General features: G+C 44.6%; 1 protein-coding gene across 9 annotated transcripts in view; it reads right to left on the bottom strand.

Annotated features, from left to right (window-relative positions):
* Positions 1 to 11682: 11682 nt before the first annotated feature.
* The window catches only part of SPAG9 (sperm associated antigen 9), a 60423-nt gene continuing 48984 nt past the window's right edge, over positions 11683 to 23121 (bottom strand). For 5 of the 9 annotated variants that reach the window (XM_014951402.1, XM_014951411.1, XM_014951469.1 and 2 more), the window contains 6 exons: positions 22163 to 22334; positions 21068 to 21181; positions 19272 to 19310; positions 18225 to 18401; positions 17301 to 17438; positions 11683 to 15384 (listed from right to left, as the gene is read on the bottom strand). In XM_014951402.1, coding sequence (XP_014806888.1) covers positions 15269 to 15384; positions 17301 to 17438; positions 18225 to 18401; positions 19272 to 19310; positions 21068 to 21181; positions 22163 to 22334 — 756 coding nt within the window. In that variant the 3' untranslated portion in view covers positions 11683 to 15268. The remainder of the gene's footprint in view (positions 15385 to 17300; positions 17439 to 18224; positions 18402 to 19271; positions 19311 to 21067; positions 21182 to 22162; positions 22335 to 23121) is intronic. The other 4 variants (XM_014951419.1, XM_014951429.1, XM_014951454.1 and 1 more) reach the window with 1 other exon arrangement.

Below are 23121 nucleotides of genomic sequence, written 5' to 3'. Positions count from 1 at the left end.
CTTGCTGGGTAGCTCGGTGGTGGATGGGCAGTAACACAGCCCTACTCAGGCAGTGCAGTCGCAGGCGCTGCACACTCTAAACCAGGGTTACCTGTGTGCCTACAGCACAGACATCCACCAATAACCTGTGAAAATGGCATTTCTAGATGGCTGTTTTACGAGAAATGCCATGTTATTCTGTAAAGCGTTGCAGGAGACTCCAACCCGCCAGTCAGGACCAGATATTTCCAGACCAGCAGTTTGCTCGGAGCAGCGGAGCCGGTTTAGCTCTCTGCAAAAATCTTTCCTTCCTCTGCCAAAGCCTTAAATCCCTCTGACGGCCTTGAGGTGAAATCCTGGCCTGCAGAGAGGGAGGGGATTGTGTGGAGGGGATGGGGCGATGCTGGGAAGCTGCTGGGAGCAGCTGGGAGAAGTGGCACTGCTGGGAGGATACTGGATGCTGCCCAGATCACCTTCCTGCTGGGACAGAGGGATGCTCGCTCCAGGGGAGGGTTTTCCTATCTATGTCCATGCTGTGTGCCCGCTCTCTAGGGAACTGGGCACCGGCTATTTCTGTACCCCTGTCAGCAGCCAGGAGTGATGGGGTATTCCTTTCCCAGCCCCGCTCCCACCCCCAGGGCGAGGTGTCCCCCTCCGGTCCCATCCAGCTCGCTGGGTCCCTGCCAGGGGCCTCGGTGCCAAGGGAGGGGGTGACGCAGCACCGGTCTCCCCATGGGAGGGACTCTGAGCTCTTCTCTGACTTGTGTCCTTGTCACCCTCCTGTTCCCTCATCTCCACATGATCCCGCTGCGTTGCTGCCAGGAGGACCACGTCGGTGCCACCTTTGCTGCAGGGATGCATCTTCCCTCCCCGAGAGCACCCCGGCGTTTGCCAAGCTCACCCCTCAGCTGCACAAACCCTAAAACAACGTGCCCAAACCTGACATGACACCCCATTTCTGCATCCTCAGCCGGGTTTGGAAACGTCTGAGATGAACCCACCGCAGGCTGTGTTTCCAGCAGGAGCGGCCGTGCCCATCCCAGGAGGGGCAAAGCCGTGCCAGGGCGGTCGGAGGGACACAGGAGCTGCCCTGGGACAGGGCTCTGATTTTGGGCTCAGCTGCCACACACCGGCTGCAGCCCCGGCTGGGTTTCAGCTGCCGGCCAAGCGGAGCGGTACCCGTTCCCCTGCACCCCCTGAGCCACCTCAGGGGGCCACATGGAGACAAAAATACCCCTCCAGCTGCCACCCACCTGGTGCCTGAGACGAGTTTTGGAAACAGCAATCAGAAACTGAAAATAAAAGGCCAAAAAGAGATAGACACAGGGCTCGCACCAGAAGTGAGAGCGCTAAAAATAGCGGTGATACGATCCATCAGAGCTATAGGTCATAATTAACCGCTCGAGTGTCTTCAGGCATTGAGCAAGTGCAATAGGAAACTCACTGGGGTTTAAGAGCCGAGACGGCGCGTCCTGGGCTCCTGACGTGCCACCACCGAAAATAGAAGATGTGTGGATGGTCCCTTGGCTGGCTGATGCAAGGCACCAGGGGGGTGTTACCTCCCTCCGCCCCACACTGGGGACCACTGTGCTCCTTTCATCCCCTCCACCATGGAGATGGGGATTTTCCATGGGATGAGCTGCCTCCTTGCAGGGTGAGCAAAGGCCAGGGAGGAGCGGGCAGGCACCAGCCTGGGGACACATTCACCCTGCTGGGCACAAGCCACTGCCTCATTCCCAGTAGCTGTCAGGGCACAGACAAGCTGCAGGAGCTGCTTGCAGGGAGCCTCAGGTGCACCAGCATTTCCCTCGTGGTGATCTGGGAAGGAGAAGCCACAGCTCTGGCTTGTCTTTGAGTCTGGAAACAACGTGATTGATGCTTTCTTGGCTGTCCCACATCAGGCAGAGGCACCTTCCATGGGGATTTCTCAGCAGTCTACCCCTCACCAGCACCGGGGGGTGGCTTGGTTGCAACCCAAGGTCCAAACCCTACTTGATGCTTAAGTGATTGAAACAATCCAGATAAGTGACCTGGATGTGTCCTGTTCCCCCTGAATGGGGCTGTGCCCACTAGCTTGCTCCAGCCCTCCCAACACCCTCATCTTTTGCAGAGCACAGAGACATCCCATCCCTCAGGATGCCCCATTTCACCTGGGAAAATGGGGTTTGTGCAAAGGAGGGAGGTGCAGGAGGAGCTCGTGAGAAGCGAGTGGGGTAACACCGCTGCAGAGGGAGGGATCAGCTCTTGGACCCTGTGCTCAGCCCAAAGCCCTGTGGGTCCAGGGTTCAGACGCCTGCCCGTACCCACTGACATCTTCTAACAGTCACGGGGGTGGATCTGGCAGATTGAAATATCACGGTCAGTTAAAAGGCTCCTCTCAAGTCAATTTTTGCCTGATATTTAGTTTCTGTAAATATAGGATATTGCACATGAGATCAAGTGGAAAGTTTCTCCCTTAATTCCTCTGGAAACAGAATTATTTAACTGAGCTGCTATTCCCTGGAAGCATTTGACTCAGACACTACGACATTGTGATAGAGGAGAAATTCAACACCACCACAACAGCCCTCAGCTAATCCATTTTCTTTTCTGGGACCAGGAGAGCTCAGACTGGGAGAAGGATATTTACAAGCAGTTCAGCTCTATGAACCAGAATGAGATAGGTAAGGATTTTAAAAACAAATACATGACTTAATCAATCACAAGCCTAAGTGAAGTTAAAGCAGCTACAAACCATGAAGAACGTGGTGGGTTTTGGTGCTCCCAGTTACAGGTGAAGAAGCCTGATGTAGAGCCATGGGCTGGGAGCAGACCCTGCACGGCTGGAGCTGAGCTGGATGGAAGCAGCCTGAGATCCAGCCCCACCAAAACTGCCCAGGAGCTCTGACCTCAGCGGGAGAGGCGAGTACTGACCTCTTTGCAAAAGCACGTTGGGTTCCCACTCAGATGCCAGTTCCCCAGCTTCCATCCCCCCAGCATCCCTGCTTTAAAATCCTGTGCAGAGCCCCTCTTACCTCTCGTGGGGCTGGCTCCTGGGGGTCCGTGCCTGGCCCAGCAGATGCACGTATCCCATACGTTCCTCGGGGTAAGGTTACACGGAGGAGACCAGACGTAGCCCGATGCCCTTCAAGAAGAGCTGGCCACAGGGACGAGCCGTGTGCCCGAGGGGAAGGCGGGGGGACAGCTGGGCTGGAGCAGCTGTAGCCAGGCAGGGTGCAGGGGGACGCACCACATTTGTCCTGGGTGTGAACAACTCAACACTTTCTAATCAGCCAGTTCACATCTCGTTCTCATGACTCCTTCTCCCTGCCCCCACGTCCCAGTCCCGCTTCTGCACAGAGACCCATAAGGAGACTGAAGGTATTGCAGCCATCTGGGGCGGAGATTTAGGAGAACTTTAGATTTCATGGCACAGCCACTGCTGTCCTGACCAGCACGAGCACCGGGACCAGGAAGAGGAGACCAACATGGGCTGCATGGCCAGGGCCAAGGGCACATCTCCCAGGGGTGCATCCCCCAGGGGTGCCCTGGAGACCCACTGTGGCTGCAGAGCTAGACTGGGTTTGAGTCACAAGAGCTTGAAAGTCATGATTTTATTTTCTCCCATTCTCCCTATTTTTGGCTTCAGATTCTTGGATGTCTCCTGCCTACTCTCAAAATATGTGACAAGGAGTAGGTTTGAGATAGTAACAATATTAAAATGAGTCGAAGTGCGGCATGAACTGAAAAGTTAGCACAAATGCAGTATCGAACCTCTCAGCAAAAATAAGAGCCAGGGAGCAGTCAGGTAAGCAGGAGATCCCCAGGAAAAGACCAGGGAGCAAGGGGAGATGGCAGGCTCAGCAGGGTCCACTGTGCTGTGCAGCTTAGGAAGCCTCATGGGGACTGTCACATGTTCAATGTGCTCTGCTCAGGCTGAACAACCGAGGAGGGAAAAATCCAGAGAGGGATGGAAATGATCAGAAAATATGAGTTATGAGGAGAGAGAGTCAGATAACCAGGGTTTGTAGTCCCTGAAAGGCCAAGAGAGATGTAGGAACAGTCTCCTGAAGTTACTGCAAGTAAGAAGGGAATAAAATTGGTTTCTACACACACTGACTGTGAAAAGGGTAAGACTGTCCTGACTTGCTTTGTGTGACCTCCTGAAAAGCCCCAGATGAAGGGATGCCTTATCTGTGACATTTAAATCTGCTCCCAAGTCAGTGGTGAAGAAAGCTAACCTGCCTCGGGCATAACACTGATCCCTCCGGAGCCTCCATAGGTCCCTCTTCCAGTTCAATTCTTCTCCAGCAAAGACACAGAGGCCTTTCAGGCAGCTCCTGCTGCCTTTAACAGATCTCCTGATACTCTGGTGAACTGACCCCGGCCAAGCTGTGGTACCCAGGGAAAGCAAGGCTGGGACCTGATTTCTGGGGAGAGCGACCAGAGCAAGGAAGGAAGCAAAAAGCTGAGAAATGCTCATTTGCCTCATGCCAATCCCTCAGCAGGAATGGTTTTGGGGAGGAGGTGGATCATTTGCAGCTTAACAAATCACAGTTACTCATTGTCTTCTTCAGGGCACAGAGCCTTAGCTATAGAAAATATATGTTGATGCTGAGCGATCCATTTAAAGGCTCTGTTCTTGAGCCCTACATCTGAGCATACAGCACTGGCCTGGAGAAGTACAAAAACTTCATGAACGAAGTAAGGAAGAGAGAAACAAAAATGAGCCATATGTTATAGGGGTAGATTAAACCATGGAACAGGTGAACACGAAGCAGCAGATATCTCCTGGTCTGTGCAGATGCCAGTCGAGTGGAGAAGATGGCAAACCAGGATCATAAAGTGGAAGCAGAGATGGGACAAAAATGGCTTAGAAACCTTGTGGACCACCTCGGCATTTGCCCCATTTGCATGGGGCAGTGACCCAGCCCAACATGCTCATGTGCCAGGAGAAAGAGCAAACCTAACACTCATCTTCGGGGACACAGGAAAGCGCTGAATAAGTCATTGAATTGAGGAGGAGGAAAGAAGCGAGATGTTTCCCCCATTTGCCAGAGTTCCTGAAGTCTAAAGCCTTCATTGCCACCCTTGTCCTTCCCCCGTGGTAACAAAGGAAATCAGGGTATTTTGGGGGCAAATCTTATTTCTCTCCTCCCTTCTCATGCCCTCAATTTGAGGCTTGCAGCATTTGTAATCCTGCAAGAAGCAAAGCGGACACTTCCTGCGGGGACATGAATAGCCCCATTGAAGTCATGCGCTGAGACTTTACGTGTGTGCTGAGAAGTTCGGAGGATTGAGGCTGTTGAGCCCAGGGGTAAATTTGAGAAGTGTCCCCTGACACCCCAAGCACCCCACTGAAACTAAACTTGCCCAGACCGTGGGTTCAGAGTCCCTCATTTGGCAGGAATATTGAATTTGAAGCCTGCTCTGGGAGGCTGGATGCACACCACTGTCTGGGTGCCCGTCCTTGGGCCACCAACTCAGCTCTTGGCATTTTGCTCAGCTCCAGCACTTGTCACAGCCCTGGACAGTCCCTAAATTGCACTTACGGACAGAAAATGTTTAACATTGCCCAAGTGGGTACGTTTGATAAAAACATTTAATTACTATACTTCCTAAAGCACCCCAGAAAGCACAGTGCTGTCAGGCAAATAAAATCTCATAACAACTCCAAACTATTAAAAGCCGATAGGTTCTTGCACCCTCCACAGCCATAAAACCTGCAGAAATAAAGATGCCAGATACTGATGCTATTTAAAGGGAGGGCACAACATCGTGTCACCATATGGTGATGTGGCACTGGCCAAGTCCCTCAGTTAATGCTGAGTACATGGCAATGGCTCGTGTTTTTGCTTGTGTCCAGCTTTCCTCTCGGAGCATCCCCGGGTGTGCAGGCAAACGCCAGCACCCACACCAGCACCCAGCTGCCTCCACCCAGCAGCTCCCACCTCTGGGGTAAAGCAGCCCAAATTTGGATAATCCCAAACTACATCTGAACCAGCTGCAGACTGGGATGTTCTTCATCCCAATTGCTCACTGAGTAACTTCAGAATCCTCGGGAGAGTCACTGCCATTGTGCAGGGTGATTCATGGCTGGAGGGGAAGGCAGGATTTGCAGCATCAGTGATTTATTTCATTTTTGATGAGAAGTGATGAGAGCTGCCCGAGTTCAGCACATGCAGGGTGTGAGATATACTTAAAAAATGGAATTGTACAAGCAAGAGAGGAAACTGCAGCAGCTGTGGAGATTAGCAAAAACTCCTGTGTGTCTCGTCCAACCACCAAAGCTTCCCTGGAGCACGGCGTGCTGCACATTGCACCTTAAGGCCAATGTTTGGGTGTAGAGCAGCTGGAGGACCAGAAGGACCACCAGCATGGAAAAACCTCTGAACTGTGCCTGTCTGATCTGCAGTTCTTCTGAACCATGACCATTTCAACTAGCTCTTTAGCTCCCATTTTCTCTTTCAGGGATCAGCCTGAGAATTAACCTTTATTTTATAGCGTGTAGACACCAGCCTAAAGCAACACTGAGCAAGCAGTAAGAAGCATGGTCCAGCTTGGGATCATGCAACCCAGGTGCTTGAGACGCAAGGGGCCCAGCAAAGTCTGCTTTAACCATAAGAGGAATATGGAAACAAATTGTCACTTCATCAGCAGGGCAAGCCCAGCCAGTGCTGCTGGCCTGCCTTCTTCACGAGCTGAAAGCACTCCCCAAGACCTACTCTGAGTTACTTCTCCTTCCTTTGTGTCATTTAAGATCACACCTTACGGTGCTGCAAAAGCCAGCTCACAAAACGGGAACGCTTTCAACACCCAGGGGCTGCTGTCAGCCCGAAACACTGCTGCCAGCTCAGGCAGAGCTTTGTTAAAGTCTCCTCATTCCTCAAAAAAAGTTTCCTCTGCGCTCCCTTTTGCAGCGTTTCTGACCCATTTGTAATGATTCCTGGGCGGAATGAATAGTGGGGACATGTCCAGGGCAAGGCTGGCTGCCCCATCTCCTCTGGGGACTGGGTACGGTGATGAACCACCTCTGCTGCCATCGCACAAGGGGCTCGGGTGCCTCAAGCCTCCCTGATAAGCCCCACAGCAGTTACAACTGCTCTTTTTCATGAGAACAGGCCAGTTGCAGGAATTTTGCCTTCCCAATGCCACCATCTATTGCTTTTGCTAATGCAAAGCTACGTTTTTTGACCATGAGAGCATCCTGAACTTCTGGCAAACTGTAGCAGAACCTGGAATGGAAGTGTCTGAAGAACCATCACTTTTCCTCAGAGGACCAACCCCGGAGGGATCGAGGTATGTCTTGCACCCGAGCACGAGCTGCCCACCCAGCTCTCCATGCAGAGCTCACTCCAGCAGGGCAGCCGTGGCTCTCACCCAAAGTTGACCTTTTGGGCTTTATTGCAGACGTGAGTTGCCATGGTGAAATGACCTTCTGAACACCCTGAAAAGTTCGAAGATTTGGCTGAGAAACAACCTTTGAAAATGCTTGCAAAACCAGTCACCTGCCTTGCTGTGTCGAGCTGGGGGCAGGGTGGTTTGACAGCACGGCGTCACCCAAAAGGCAGCCAAACTGCTTCCTTACCCCCATTGCACGAAACCTTTACCCTCTCCTGCTGTTCTACAGCAACGGTACTGCCGGTCAGACACTGCCCGGGATGCTCCTGCTGCCACCTCCCACCTTCTTGAGATGTTCTTTCTGATTTTCTCATCGCACACATGGAAAAGTACAGCCCCCTGCAGCAAGGTGAGGATGCTGGGGGCTGCTCCTGCTCCCCCCAGCTCTGGCTGGGCACAAGGACCCCCCCGACAACAGCATCCCTCCTCCCCAGGAGCAGTGAGATGCAGTCACATCTGCAAAGGGCAGAAGAGCTTTTTTTTGCTATTGAGCACCCACACAGTGTTTATTTGCAAGTGAGTCAACCGGACTCTAATGGTTTTGTGGATGCCACACAATTCACCTCTCTCTTATCTCAGGGATTTTCATTACCTTTTGGGCAATTTTGACAAGAATTCAATTTTCCCTGCCCACACACACATCCTGCTGTTCTCTCATTGAACACATCAATTAGCAGCCAAAAAAAGGCCTCAGCATCTTTTTTTCTCCTGGGTTCAGCCTCCCCCCTCAGCCTTTAACACCACCTCTTAGTGCAATTACCCACCCCAAACCGCTGCCAGGTCTGGCCTGAAACACTGGACCTCTTCACACCAGCTCCACATGCTTCTCATGCCCAGAGACATCTCTCTAGCGTCCCAGGGAGCAGAAACCAAATGCCCCACATGAGCAGGGACAGAGCCCTGCACGGCCCCCACGTCCCTGCGACAGCATCTATGCCCGCACAGTGACAGAGCAATGTTAAGTGGTAGAAGAAATATAAAGCTTTATCTCATTCTTAGTATTTACCACATCTAGAGGATAAATCCAGAGGTACTCCAGCTGCCTTCACAAACCAACAAGCTCTCTTGACATCGTGCTTTTTATTGCTGCTGGGACACAGGCAGCTGTACCCCTCTCCATCAGTCCAGTTCTTTCCATGAGGTAGAAGCTGAGTCTTCATGCCTGAAGGAGTAGCAGGCTGTGGGGTCACCTACAGCTCTGCCCCAATCTTGCCCTCTTCTCCAGGCACTTGCTTCCAGCCACCGTCAGACAGGACACCAGGACGTGTGGTGTCACCCAACGCAGCACCTACCAGCTTTTTTTTTTTTCCTTCTAAAACTCAAAGCAAACATCAGCATAATTTGATTTTAAAAGGAGATCCTGAGAACCACATCTGCAAACCAGGCCTTGAGCTAGCATAATGACAACACCATAACCAAGTGCTGCCACCGCCACGGTGCTGGTCCAGACGTGGGACCCGGCTGGTGGCAGCTCCATCCCCACCAGCGCAGAGCCGGGGCAGGACCCCAGGGCCATCAGGAGGCAGCGCTCCCTGTCTCGGCCCCACGCGCCGAAAGGTGGAAGTGAAAAGCAGATGTGGAGTCTGGGAAGGTTTCCAAAATGTTTTGTTTTTCTTTTTTTCCCCTCCCTCATTCAAACTCCAGACCTGAGACAGCCAACAAAACAGGAGCCCCTGGGCATGGTGACATTTTATGCAGTGGTGGCAACCGCAGCGGGTGATGGCAGCAACCTTCCCTTTCACTGCAGGAACCACCTGCACGTCCCAAAGCCCTTTGCCTCTGGGATGGCAGAGGGAAGGGGAAGGTCTGTGGCCAGAAGAGCACCAGTCCCCTTCACCACTGCAGCCAGAGCCACTGTTCATCTGCAGCTTTCAAACGGCTGTTCTCCAGACAGGGTGAGAATTAAGGGGGACATTAATGTCCCACCTGCAAACTAGAGCTGAAGCTGGAGAGGGAGCAGGCAGGGGACAGATACTGCTCAGCTGCCTGGGGCTTCTTTAAAGAAGGAAACTCTTGCCCTTTCCTCTTTCTAAGCACCAGATGCAAAGGGCTGAAGAGGTCCCAGCTCCGGAGCAGCCACCTCCAGCCCAGCCTCTTGGCTGGGGCCGTACCGGAGGAAACAAACCCCCACAACACGACTGAACCACGGCAGAGAGGTGAAGGCGAGGGAGAGCCATCTTCTGAACACGTCGATGAGAAAATAGGAGGATTCTCCTTTCCTCTCTTTGACCACTGACACAACAGCTTCACCTTCAATAGCTGTTGGAGGAAACCCGAAACATGGGTGTCGAGAGAAAGGCAGGGAGATGATACTCCAGGAAAATGAGTTTTCCCTCTATGTCTCCATGTTCCTCTGAATTAAGAGCACCATCTTGTGTTTAAACCCAACACAGACGGCGCCTGGTCCCGGGGGTTCCAGGCTCTCCAGCAGATAGTAACGAGCAACAATCCACATCACACCTCATCAGCTCCCTCCTCACCACCACTTTACAGAGTGTTTTGAAAAGCTGGAAAACAATTCTCCTACTTGGGTTTGTCATCTCAAAATAGCTTTTTAAGAATTTAGCCATCACCATGCAAGATTGCAACTAGTCCTGAATGGCATGCCCTGAATCGGGAGTATGGTCTGAGGCCAAAAGACCTCCCCAAAGCTTCTTTGACAGTAGACTTAAGGGGCATTTGTGCAGAGATCATAACATTAAATAACATTTGCAGACTGTATTACTCAAATAGCTTTCAAAGGGATTACAGGATGCTGAAAAAGGAGGGTGGAGAGCAAAAAGAATCCCTCATTTTCGTTTGCTATTTCATTGTAGAAAAAGGAACATTATCTCAATCTCCATCAGTAAGTTTGAGGTTTAGTTTCTAGCAAACAAGTACTTTCCAATAAATGTTTCAATGTGAATGCTTTTTTATTTTCACTTCCTGCATGATTAACAACATTTTAGGTATTCTGATTTGAATACCTCTTTTTATAGGAGGCTGACAACTGAGAACTTTTTGGTACCTGCTACAGAAGCCACGAGTGCTTTCTCCCTTATCCCCAGGTTCATTGCAGAAGGGCCTGGGTATTTTATGATAGCTTAAAACTTCTGTCTCTAAATATCATTTGTAACACCTTAACTGAGATGACAATTCCATTAGCACTTCTCTCTCAATACAGGATCTGAAAAACTAAATTACTTACCCACAGACCCGAGGTGCTGCCCGAAGAGGGTAAAGGTTTCCAGAATAAAGATTTATGGTGCTTCTTCCTATTTAAAACATACAGGCACTGTCTCAGCACAGTGCAGTGACGGGACAGGCATGTGAAGGGACACATCCCGAGAAAAAACACTGTGAGGAGAGGGAAATTTGTCAGTATGTGTGTTCTAGAGAAGCAAAAATCTTGCAGGAAAACGACAGTAAATGAAAAAAAAATAAATTTTTAAGTACCAAGATGATAAAATTTCAAGTTGGTACAACACTGTTTGCAGGACACAGTGTTTTCTGAACCATGGATGGATTCATATGTTTGTATGTGCCAATATGAAATATTCACATCCTAGAGGTGATCAAAAATCAGCCACCTGATCTGGGCCCCTCGGTACAGCTGGAGAGAGGCAAGTGCCAGCCCTGCTTGCACATGGGCGCAGGCAAGGGACCAGCCCGCGCCGTGCCCCGGGTGCACCAGGGGACTGCAGGAGGTGGGGACCTCCCCAGTCCATAACAACAAAGGTTAACCAAGTATTTTCAGTGCTGTGGCCACTTGTTATATACTAATCAAGATAAATTGTTGGGACAAGAGTGGTTAAAAGTGGCAAAAAAATTTAAAAATAAAAATAAAATCATTAAAACCTGTCTCTGGCATAGCAAAGAAATTAATTTTGTCACCAAGTTTTTATTCTTCTGCCTTGTAACATTTCCTTTGCTGTGTGGTAAGGAATCAACTTGCTTTTGAGCTTAGATGAATCTTTGGTGAGGTGTTAAGAAGACTTGAAAAATGAATTTCAGGGCCAGCACCTATTTTAACTGAGTTGAGAGGGGTCTCCTCTGGATTCTTACCCTGTGATTCGGGGGGTTTGTGGCCATGTGGAGGAGGCAGGATGGCAGCAGCTGGGAGCCAGGCACTGAGCAAAGTTTTTCTCTGGAGTTTTGGCTTCAGTAGGAGACAACAGGAGCCAGCAGCACGGCACTAGCTCTGGGCTGACTCAAATATATCACTCCCAGTGTTTACAACGACAATACTTAGCTGCTGGTGTACAACACCCAATTACTACACCTTCTGGTAGCACCAAAAACCTTTGAACTCAACATGAGACTACAAAGAACACACCAATCCGATGCATGTTTCATATACATATTTATATATATTTCATGTACAAAGTTACATTCTGAACCCCATGGATTCAATAATAGAAATAAATACTGAAATAACTACACTGCTATATGAGCTTTTCTGCTCACAGAAAAGAAGCCTCAAGTTTTAACAGACAGCAAGTTTAACGCTGTAGTCTCCATCTCGGATTACAGAGGCAAGTAAAATTCAGCGTAAAGTGTCCAACAGACAAAACGTTCAAAAATTACAGACCATAAAATGTTTAAAATATATGTTTAAAAGATTGAGAAATGTGCATCAACAAAATTAATAAAGGAAACTTAATCTTGTTAGAGGGCGGGAGAGACATTTAGTGTATAGAAAAATGCTTTGAGGTGCAACATAGGTTGTTACAATATGGCATAACCCTGTTAGAAAAAACATTTAATTTCCCTAAAGAACTGTATTTGAGTTTACCGTGTCTTCTTTTACAGAGCAGGGCCTTCACAAGACCCCGTCTCAACAGGGTCACTTACAAGAGTGCTAAATCAGATTTAATCCTTTGGTAACTTTTATAATACTCACATGGAAATAAATATTCAGTTACACAGCATTTTAAAAGACACACGTTCTTTAGAACAGTTAGTATAATAAAACAGATTTAACATTTGTTTGTTACTAAGGCAGCCTATGATAAAGTGTCTACGCTCTGCCAGCTCTATCTGATCCAACGCAGGAAGACCTTCACAAGAAACGGACAATGCAGCAGCTCATACAACGCGTTTCACCGTTACCATGCAAACACCCTTACCCAGGCAAGTAATGTGCTGCATATTTTGTGCTCGAAATGTTTCCAAACTATTAACAAGCTGTAGCTATCCAGAGATTAGCTCCTATTTATATGATGCTTTAATCACATGAGTGTATGCATAAACACATTCTTGAGGCGGATTTGGAGGAGCGCGTTGTCATCTCAGTGCCTGGGGTGTCACCCGCTTTGTTCACCCTTCAAAGCGGCCTTAAGTAGAGTTTATAAACCCCAGAGCACCACGATGACAAGAGGGACCCATCGAACCTACTGTACCTTCAGACAGGGGATAAAAGTTTCTAAATGAGAAATACAGAGAAGTGCACATGCCTTTAATCTACACCCACAGTGGTACACAGTTAGCCTATCGTTTGCTTTAAAACCCTTCCACTTTTGGACAGAAACAATCATTCTCTGAAAGATTTGCAAGAGTTGGCCCACTGAGGTGACTAAAATGGCACGGTGGACCAGATACATTTGGCAAAAGACCAGGTACACACTTGCCAGATTGAACCACTCTATTTGACAGTGGTAAAGCCATTCAGAGAAAACAGCTCATCCCTAATTACAAATAAAATGCTATACAAGAACGAAGGAACACAATTGTGCGCTTTTTTTTTTCTGAGAACATGAGAATGTGACAACCAACCAGTGAGTAAAAAGCTTTGGAGACTGTGTTTTCCAAAGAGAAAAAAAAAACAAAACCATACATTTCAGAAAATGGCAGGAGAAGCAATGAAACTGCACCACTCACAGTGAAGATTCTGCACAACAGTAAAAGTTTAGACAGCATTTTTCTTAGACATCCAATTATTTTTTTTAAGTTAATTCAGATGTGCTTCAGGTTCAGCATATGTGTCTATGGAAGTTTCAAATAGGTCTAAGAGTGTTTAGCCAGTTTACTTTCTGTATTCATATAATTTTTCAAAAGCTCCTAGGCTTTCTATTTAAGCCAAAGTACTTTAAGAGTGACGTTTAAGATGAATTTGGAAAGCAAATTATGAACAACATGCTCTCATCACTTTTGGCATTCTGAAGAGAAAAATACTACCAAGATATTAGACATCTTTAATAAGGATTTTTACTACATAGTTCATGTCCTAAATACATATTTACGAGAGGAACAGCTGTGTACAAAATATGTCGCTTAAAAAGTATTTATACATATAAATCTAACCAATAGACCTGAATGGAGTTTTTCTGGTTTATCAGCTATGATATGCATTTGAAAAAGCTGCCTAAATATATATTTACACAATAGACCTCAGCTAAATGTGTTCATTTAAAAAATTAAGAAAATATATAAACACATGTTTGCCTGATAGACCAGAACTGCTCCTATTGCATAAAAATGTTTAGGCAGTTTTAAAAAAGTGTTTCTATATTTACTCCTCTGAAACTGTTCAGTTCTCTCACATAATCAAATCACTAAATTTCTCTGCTAACCCAAACAGAACAGTCCCAGACTTTTGGGGGTAAATGCTGGATGTTTATTAAAACCCCGCAAAACTTTTACTTTCCAGAGACTAAATGAAAGAGCAAATCTGGGTTTTAAAATATTCTGAAGTACAGAAATCATGAAGTGTTTAACTCAGGTTTGACACTAATGTAGGAAATTCAATGTAAAAGGAAGACAGTCTTCAACTCACACTTATGGTTAAAAAAATAGATGGTGAGTAGACAGAATGTCAGCCTAATATTAGAGTCTCCTGACTTTCATCAATTTACTCAGTGCTACCTGCTAACATTGTTGCTAAATTTTTTTTTTTTTTTTTTTTACACTAAATTGGGGTATGCAATTACAAAAAATACATTTTGTACCTAATTATCTGGCACTAAAGTTCCTTTACAATCTCACTTGGGCAGAATGCATTTTTCCTGTACACTCTCAGTCTTTTCTCATGCTCTAATTGAGGTCTCTAACCTTCACACGTGTAGTGCCTCATGAGTTTGACCAGCTAGGCAGAGAAGATCATTCTAGTGCTTAGGACACAAAGAGTTAAGACAAGAAAAGAACAAAACATAACCCCTGTTCAAGAATTTTACCGTCATTTTCAAATTTAAATCATCCTAAGAATAACCTTTGGAAACAGTTGTTCCATGTCTGGGAAAGGTGAAAACATTATGCTCAAAATTGCTCGTTATTGAGGGCAGCAGTTCTCAAACTTTAAGGTTCAATAGTGAAAACATGTAATTTTATTTAAATATTGTCATCTTAATTCCTATACAATCCCCTCTTACCCCCATAAATTCTGATGAATGTAACAAATTAAGCCATATACACTATGTAAGCAAGATTTTCCAGGTTTGAAATCAAAAGCTGAAATTTACAGTTTGCTTTAGCCCTCACTGAATAGTTGGATGAGTCTTAGTAATCCATCTTATAATTTGTCAATTTTTCAATATTTTGGGAATAACTTTGCTGTTTTACTCAATGCATCATACAGTGAAATGAAGCTCAGTTGTAATAAAGCTGAACTCAAGTGAGACTACCAAAGAAGTGCACTACATTAGATTGCTGTGGTACAGTAAAACTAATGTCTCAGTTGCTTAAGACGGTGTGCACACCAGTTTTGAGAAAGGTCTGATTTCATTATACTCTTCCATGTAACACGGGTGCAGTAAAACAGCACAAGCTAATTCCTGTATAGTTAAACATATGACAGATTTGCAATATAAAGTTAAACAGCAAAGAAATGCTTCAACATCATGTAGTGAAACAGGTTTCACAAAATAAAAAAAAAAAACATGCAGAAGCTTTTTTTTTTTTCTTTTTTTAAGGTCTCCAGCTGCATCCTACAGGCTCACTCACTGCCACACATTACTTGCCACACTATTAAGTGACTCCTCTCAGCTTTGGCTACAGAAGGTTCAAGTTGTAGAGCTTCTCCAAGGAGTTCTGATTCTCCACCTTCATCACCTGAAAAACAGCAGCTTTGATTCAGGCTGACAATAAAACCCAGTATTAACACCAAATGCAGCAAGACAAGTGACATCTGGCTTTACAAGAGAAACACTGTAAAAGACAGCAGTTGCCGTATGCTCATATAAAAGCATATTGAAGATTGTGAATATATACATTACAAACTGAAAGACTATTGCATAATTATTTCAGAGCCCAGTGTTCTGATGGTTGTGTTCTTTAATTCTAGCCCCCCACATTTCCTTACTTATAGCTCTTTGAGACAGAGAAGGACCAATCTAATTTGCCAACTTGCAGTCACTCCCAGGTAGAACTGGCCATGGTCATGCTACGAGAAAGCGTGCAGCATGAACACATAAACCATACAAAGTGCTCTGGGAATAAGAGCAGTAATTGAGCACAAGACAATGCAACACTCATGTATATGATGAGCCTTTCCTTCATCTTTCCTCTTGTTCTAGTTATCCTGGCTTGTCACAGCTCTGCACACTGGCACAACACAGCCTCAAGCCTGTTCTCCACTATTGCCCTTCAAAAGAGAAGAGCGGTTTTATAACCGCGTGTAAAGGCTCAATGACGTGAGCTGGCTCGGGTGGAAGGTGACAGAATAACCACTGAACTAAAACTGCACGTAGACAATAATACGCATCAATGCTGAGGCAGTCTTGTGGTACAGAAGAACGTTGATTTAACCAGATGAAATGGGAACTGACCTACAACTTCAGGAAGGTTTCAAGTCCCAGTTTGGCTGGTTTTCTGGTTAGACTGCTTTGGAGGGCTGAGGAATCTAAACACAGAATAGCCTGAGCTTGCTCTGGAGCCAGTTTTCTGTGCTAATGTGGTAACAGCTGAGCTAATGCAGCTCTAGGACTGACGCTGAAATTCATGGCTTCGCGTCACGCTACAAGGACAGCAAACCCCACGTCTGCCAGCGTGGACAAGCACAGAGTTCAACACCTCACTGCAGTGTGGCACAGAGTTGCCTCAAGTCCTGTCTCACAGGTACCTGCACTGGCATTACCAGCAGGAACTTCTTTTCATTGACTACTGGGATGACAGAATTTGGGCTGGCTGTCATGGGTTTGTCTTTGTAGGGGTGTTTTGGGATCTTCTTTTGGTTTTCGTGGGTTTTTTGTTTGTTTGTTTTTGGTTTTTTGTTTTTTTTTTGTTTGTTTGTTTGTTTGTTTTTGTTTTGTTTTTTGTTGTTGGGTTTGTTTTTTTAAAACCCACTATAGACAGATTAAGGCAAAAGGTCAAAACCAGCCCTCTGAGTTGTGACTGCTTTCTACGCACTTTTGGTCAAGGTCTCCAGCTGTGGACTCTAAGCATATAACAAAGTGAGAGCAGTTATAGTTCTATTTCCCCAAAAGCTTTAATAAAAAAAATATGTTTACACAGGAAATCTTTTATGGGGTAGATCATGCAAAAGTGCTATCCAAACAAAGCAGTGATTAAAAGAAGGGCACACAAAACCAACAGTGAAGTACATTTTCCCTTTTTGACTCAAAAATAAGTAAGTTTTAGTTGGAGTGTTCTTCATGTAATACATGACTTTAGTCAGTCTGCATATTTAAGTAACTATGGACATATTTTCCAGCAGTTTGAGATAGAAGACTAACCTTTCAAAGTAAGACTGAAAGCATAAATGGTAAGATGGTAAATGACCGCAAAGCAGAGTTTCAAATAAAACCCTTTTACAGAATCATCTCAGGTCATGGTTTACTGGGAGAAGAGAAACCTGAAGCTGCATGTGTGTGAGAGAAAGATGTATCTATCCTCACGCTTGCTCAGTAAAGATGACGTACTGACTGACCACACAAACGCACTCTGCAATCACAGTGGAAGTTATTATATGGTTAATGACCTCTCAGTATGAAGAGGTTACAACTGGTTTTAAGCTCAGCACTTCTTACCCATTCTGAAGTCAATATATCCTTCTCCACCACTTATCACCAACATTGATTTTAAGGGACTCTGGTTGAAGGTCTCTTGGGCCGGTTTATCAGCTGTTAGCTCTGTTCCAGCACTACTCTGTGGGCAAACAACCTGACCTGGAGTAAAAACAGAAGACATTTATGTCATATCTCACAGAATACTACCACCTGTATTTGCTCACTGGATGACATACTTAATGCCTAATGATACACTTTGGGTTCTAGTATCTCTTCAGCAAGGGACGGAAAGCTAGCTTTGCCCCCATTTCATCTCTCTAAAGAGATTAAGAGCCTGTTCAGGCCAGTTCAGTGGAAATCAGAAAATTAAATGCCTCTTGATAGATTTCTCAGCACAGGCATGCAGATCTAGAGAATGACATTGAAACAGATGTCAAGGCTTTAAGACACAGAACTGAAATGATTCAGTGCGTGTCAGCCCATCAAGCAAACTTCTGTCATTTCCTTCCAGCACACATAGTATAGAAGCACTCAGAGGGTATTCAACCAGCACTGCAGCTTCTAGGGAACTACTAGCTTTTTCAACTGAGATTCTTTCCTTTGGGGGCATCTCCCTTAGTACCTCATCCTTCCTGCAGGATGTCAGACTCTTAAATGGGACCTTACACCAATTAGCAGTTGACCGCCTTCCTAACAGGCAAGTACTTCCCACAGTACCTTTTTTCCCAGATGGAAGCAAAGCACTTTTCTTTGTGACCAAACCCTTTTCCTCCCATTAAACAATACCGCACTTAGGAATCAGACAAGTCTTGTAAATAAAATGTAATAAATTGTTTCTGAATGTACAATTGCCTACACTTGCTATATTTGCCTGAACGCTAGGTTTAACTAAGCAAGTGATGGAGAAAAAGAAATCTCATTTGAAGAACAGTAATAAAACCTTACCAGGTACTGCAACAAAGAATTTAACAGCATCACGGTGCCCATGGAAGCAAAGCTGAGCATGTGCCATTGAGCAATAGGGTATGAAAGTTCCTGGAGTCACTTTGTCGCTGTTTTCATCGCCATATACACGTATTACACTCCCCGGACGGTTTCCGGAGCCTGCTGCTGCTTTATTAGCTGTAAAAGAAGAGAAGTGTTTTCTACTTGAAAAAAAAATCAAATTTCAGAAATGGTTATTTGTTAAGAAACCTTATGGTACCATCTAAAAGCTAAAGCCAACTTAGATAAAAATGAAACAGGAGGGCAGCAATGCCAATTCAAGACAGAGCTGGAAAGAAAAAAGATTGCATGCTTCGTTATTTTAAGTACATCAGAAAATGGAGCAGGATTCTTATTAGTCTAGCATAAACACCAGATTTTAATTTCCTACTTTTGGAAAAAAATAATTTGTGAAAAGGACTGTTATCTTTCATAGAAAATAAATACCTCTAATGTGTTTCAGTATGAGCAAATTCAATGAACTTAAACATATAATTAAAGACAGTTTCATTCCAACTAATCATAGGGTATCCCCTTGCCAGCAAAGATTCTCTAAAAATAGCCACCTGTGGGCATGAAGGAGCTACCCTATTATAATTCTACATCTAGTTTTTACTGAGAAGTTTAAAATCCATTAAAACAGAAGTACTCATGCTAGACATACAAGCCATCTCCATTCCAAGGACTATCAAAGGAGTGAAAGAAACAGTGATTTGTAACAAGACAGTAAATGATGTGGATTAATGACAAAGTTATAAGATATGGTGTCACATTGGCTGGAAGAAAAACAAAGTCTGTATGAAAGTTCAGCTGCAACACAGGATGATACACTAAACTGCTGAGCAGATTGGTGGCCATTTAGCAAACATAAAACTGCTGCAATGCAGTAACTGCAAGTGGAAAAACATTTAGGAACATACAAAGGGTAAATCTATAAGGAGTGGGAAACAGCCTCGAAGTGGCTATTAGAAGCCTGAAAACAGATTTTTGTTCAGGATCTGCACTTACCCCTCAGCCCCAGTAAACGTCCCTGGTGGAGGATTACAGCTAAAGTGAGAAAGGAGGAAAGGGGAAATGGATAGGTATGACAGTAGAGGAGAAGGATTAATGAGAACCCACCACTCATATTTTGGTTTTGATAAGGTAGAGCTTAAAATTTTAGCTCCTAAAACAGTAGATAATTAATTACAGAAGATTCAATAAAAAGTCACAAAGAACACATTTTGTTATAAAAGTTTCAGGACAAAATGGACAACGAAAGCACTGACACTTTCACGTGCTTCATCGCTATGAAGTTTATTGTTGATTAGCAACGTTTCCCCTTTCTCTCTTTCCATTGTAGGAGGCTACCAAAATAATATATAACTTATGTTTTCAAGTGCCCTTTCGAAACATCATCTGCAGACCTGGAAGATGCCCTGCTATTGAGACCCAGGGAACTGAGATATGCAATTGCTTATGCAAGGATGTGACTGTTTTTGAACACCATGAATATTTCTAACAAGGGTTCTCAACTCCATTATCAGGCTACCAACAAACAGTTGTTCTGATTCATGAACAAAACAAATTAAACTGAACAGCTTTAACAGGGATTTTTTTCCATGTTCACTACTGTTTTAAAACAAACTCCTCTGGAAATGTTAAATTAAGCTTCACACAAATTAAGAGCTATAATTTTTGAAAGCATGATTTAAACTATTTCAAATTCATGATAGGAAGTCTGTCCTTCCTTAGTACAGTCATGCAATGCAAAAAAAAGACATTTACTGAATGGATGGACAATGTAATGGAACAGTATGAGAAACAACGCATGTATGTGCTGTTCAACAAAGCAGATACAACATGAAGAATTTTTGCTATTAACTACCCTAAGATATCACCTGTTAGACTGTACTACTTTCTATATAACAACAGTACAACTAGGACAAAGTTCTATATTTTATTTTCTGAAACTTCTGTCCACGCATTTTAGTCTCGGGCACAAGTGTGGGGTGGGGTTTTTTGTTTGTTTGTTTTTAATGCAATCAATTTACACACAGATTCTTCCTAAGCTTTACCTATTTAAGATTTATTTTGCCCTTGAACTGGACTGTCACCTTCTCCGGAGGTTCAACCGTCCATGTCTGAATGCTTCCCCTCCCACCCCCAAGTAGTTTCAAGCTATGACAAGAGTTAGGGGTCTGTTTTTAAACAGATACCTGGATTTGCATGATTGGAATTTTACATGGAAGTCAGTGCCCTGTTTGCAGTATGTGTTTACAACTCCTATAACTTTGAACACGCCCGTTGAATCAGCTGGTACTACTGCTGTTCCAGTCCTCTATACCAGCTTTGTACCAAATTCTCAAGAACTAAAGCCCGTCAAACTGTACTAGCAACAATTGCTAATCAAATTGCTTTGCTCAAATCAAACAAAAAATCTACTTTGGTGATCACATGGCAATCAAAAATAACATTAAATAGAAAATTAAAGACATCTCTTACAAGCAATACACTTTCTATAAATACTGCTAATGCTTATAACACCTCTAAAGCTTCAAAGTTTTCTTTAATGCAAGCCACAGCAACTCTGCTCAAATTGAAGTACAGGAGATACCAGAGATACGCTTTTTGCTCAGGATAACTGTAAACACGTACACAGATTAGGTACTAAACAGCACACAGGCCCAATCTGTTACAAACCTGAAAGATTCAGCCTGGCAGTAAAGCTTTCTATCCATTAGCAAGCATCTGAATGGGGTTTAATACTCTCTTTTTGTGTCTACAGCATATCGCAAAGTGCTATTCATTTATATTTTACTTACTTTCTGTTAATGGAATGGAGATGATGACACCATTTCCTGTTCCTACCCATAAACGATTACAAGACACCATAAGAGCTGTGATTCTCACAAATGAGAATCCCAGTTTACCAGTACCTGAAAACAAAAGATGCTTTTCATCAAAAATTATGAGCAAGAATAATTTTAGTTCTATAACAGAGAATGTTAACTCCAACTCCCAAACCACGCAGACAAGTAATTCCCCCCACCCCCAAACAGAAACAAGGTAGAGGAGTACATTTCAGTGGTAAAGATTGTCTACAAGGCTAAAACACTGGCTTAATTAAGTTGTGAACCTGTAGAGAAAGAGACTAACATTAACTGTGAGAAAGCACAAAAGGTGTAACAGTTCCATAATGCTGCACAACGAAAATCTTTTGGAACTCACAGCACCAGGGCAGCTTCTCAAACAAAAAGGTGAGTTTACAGGTGTAAGATAATGGTTTCTCATCCATTAAAATTAATTTCTCATCCATTAGCATTATGAGGGGAGAGGAAGGAGGCTGACCAGCTATGCACATGGCACAGTAGTTACTTGTGAAGAATTTCCCATGGCCCAATTAACTGCATTTGTTGTGTTACTTATGTGGTCAAACTGCTCTTATATAAACATTAATTAAAAAAAAAAATCAGAAAGCTCATTAGCTTCAATAAAAATTTGCTTTTTGGAATTTCCATTTTCTTGAAAAACAGGCGACGTTTCCAGGCAAGTAACGGATTCCTCCAACTCCCAGATTTAAAAACCAGCTATCAGTAAAGTAAGGAGAAAGATTTTAGTGTCTCTATTGATGCCAGTCCAACCCAACCACCATTGTCCTCATTTGTTCTGAGTTTTTAGGGACACCTTAGACATCAGATAGGATCAACAGACTGCATCAGAAGACCTACCATCTTCGTGCTTTACAGACTGACTTGGGCTTGTACTTCCAGATTCAAGTTTTCACAACCAGGATTTGACCCACCTTCCACCCACCCTTCCCCTGAGTTTCCAGTGAGACTTGCCTGATGCCTAACAGGAAAAGAAAGCTCCAGACAGCAAGAGGTGTAAGAATACAACAGTTGCTCTTATCAACTTACCTAGCATTTTGCTTACATAAGGTTCAATGTCCACATCTTGTAGATGCTGATACGTGTGCGCATGATAGAGACGCAGGGTGGAGTCCAAGCGAATCGACACCCACACCCCATCACCCACCCAGGCCAGCTGCCTCACTTGGCTTTCTCTTCGTGGGTGTGCGTCAAATGACTTCTATGAAAAATTGGATTTTAAATTAGAAGATGAAACAAAAGGAAAGACTAAGACAGATTTCTCTGTTACTCTCACACTACTGGCAATTAATTAAGTTACCTACAACCCTCCGATTTGCAAGATCAGCAGCAGATACAGTGTTTGGCTGAGTTACAATTCCCATACCATACTGGTAAAGTAAATAGCAAAAATGCCGATTCCCTTCCCTAAAGTATGATCTCAAAGCCATAGTTTCCTACTGCATCTTCACATACACATCATATCCCAGCCTGCTCTGGCTTCCGTCTCCATTTAACCTGGAGCCTTTTTGGTCCTCCTGTCACAACACAAGATGCATATACCCAAAAAGTGGTTTTCTTCCTAGTTCTGTCAAGCCTCAGTCTTGCATACAAACCCACCCATGCAACATACGCACTATCCACCAGCAAAACAATCAGTTTCACTGTTGTATGAATTCCTTCATTTCAGTTTTCCCATACATATAGTGGTCTTCACAAAAATAGATTATTAAGTGGGTGCTTGATATTTTGAGAAGAGCTGAGTGCTCACCCTCAAAAGGTCTGGCCCATGTCTCAGGCCAATTAGCACAAGCTGAAGTATTAACACTGCTAATGGCTTTCAGAAAGTTTAGCCACTTTCTGTACTTGAGATGTCAGGTACACATACACCACCACAGAAACACCAGTTACACACCTTATGTAAACAAACTATTCTATAACTGGAGGGAGAGTACATTCAAGATTAACACTTACAAACCTCTGAAGTATGCAAAGCCAGATTAAAGAGC

Source organism: Calidris pugnax, unplaced genomic scaffold, assembly GCF_001431845.1.
Source record: "Calidris pugnax isolate Ruff unplaced genomic scaffold, ASM143184v1 scaffold9, whole genome shotgun sequence".
Taxonomy (NCBI): domain Eukaryota; kingdom Metazoa; phylum Chordata; class Aves; order Charadriiformes; family Scolopacidae; genus Calidris; species Calidris pugnax.
Note: the sequence above shows the minus strand (reverse complement) of the source record. Positions and strands in the feature narration are given on the sequence as shown.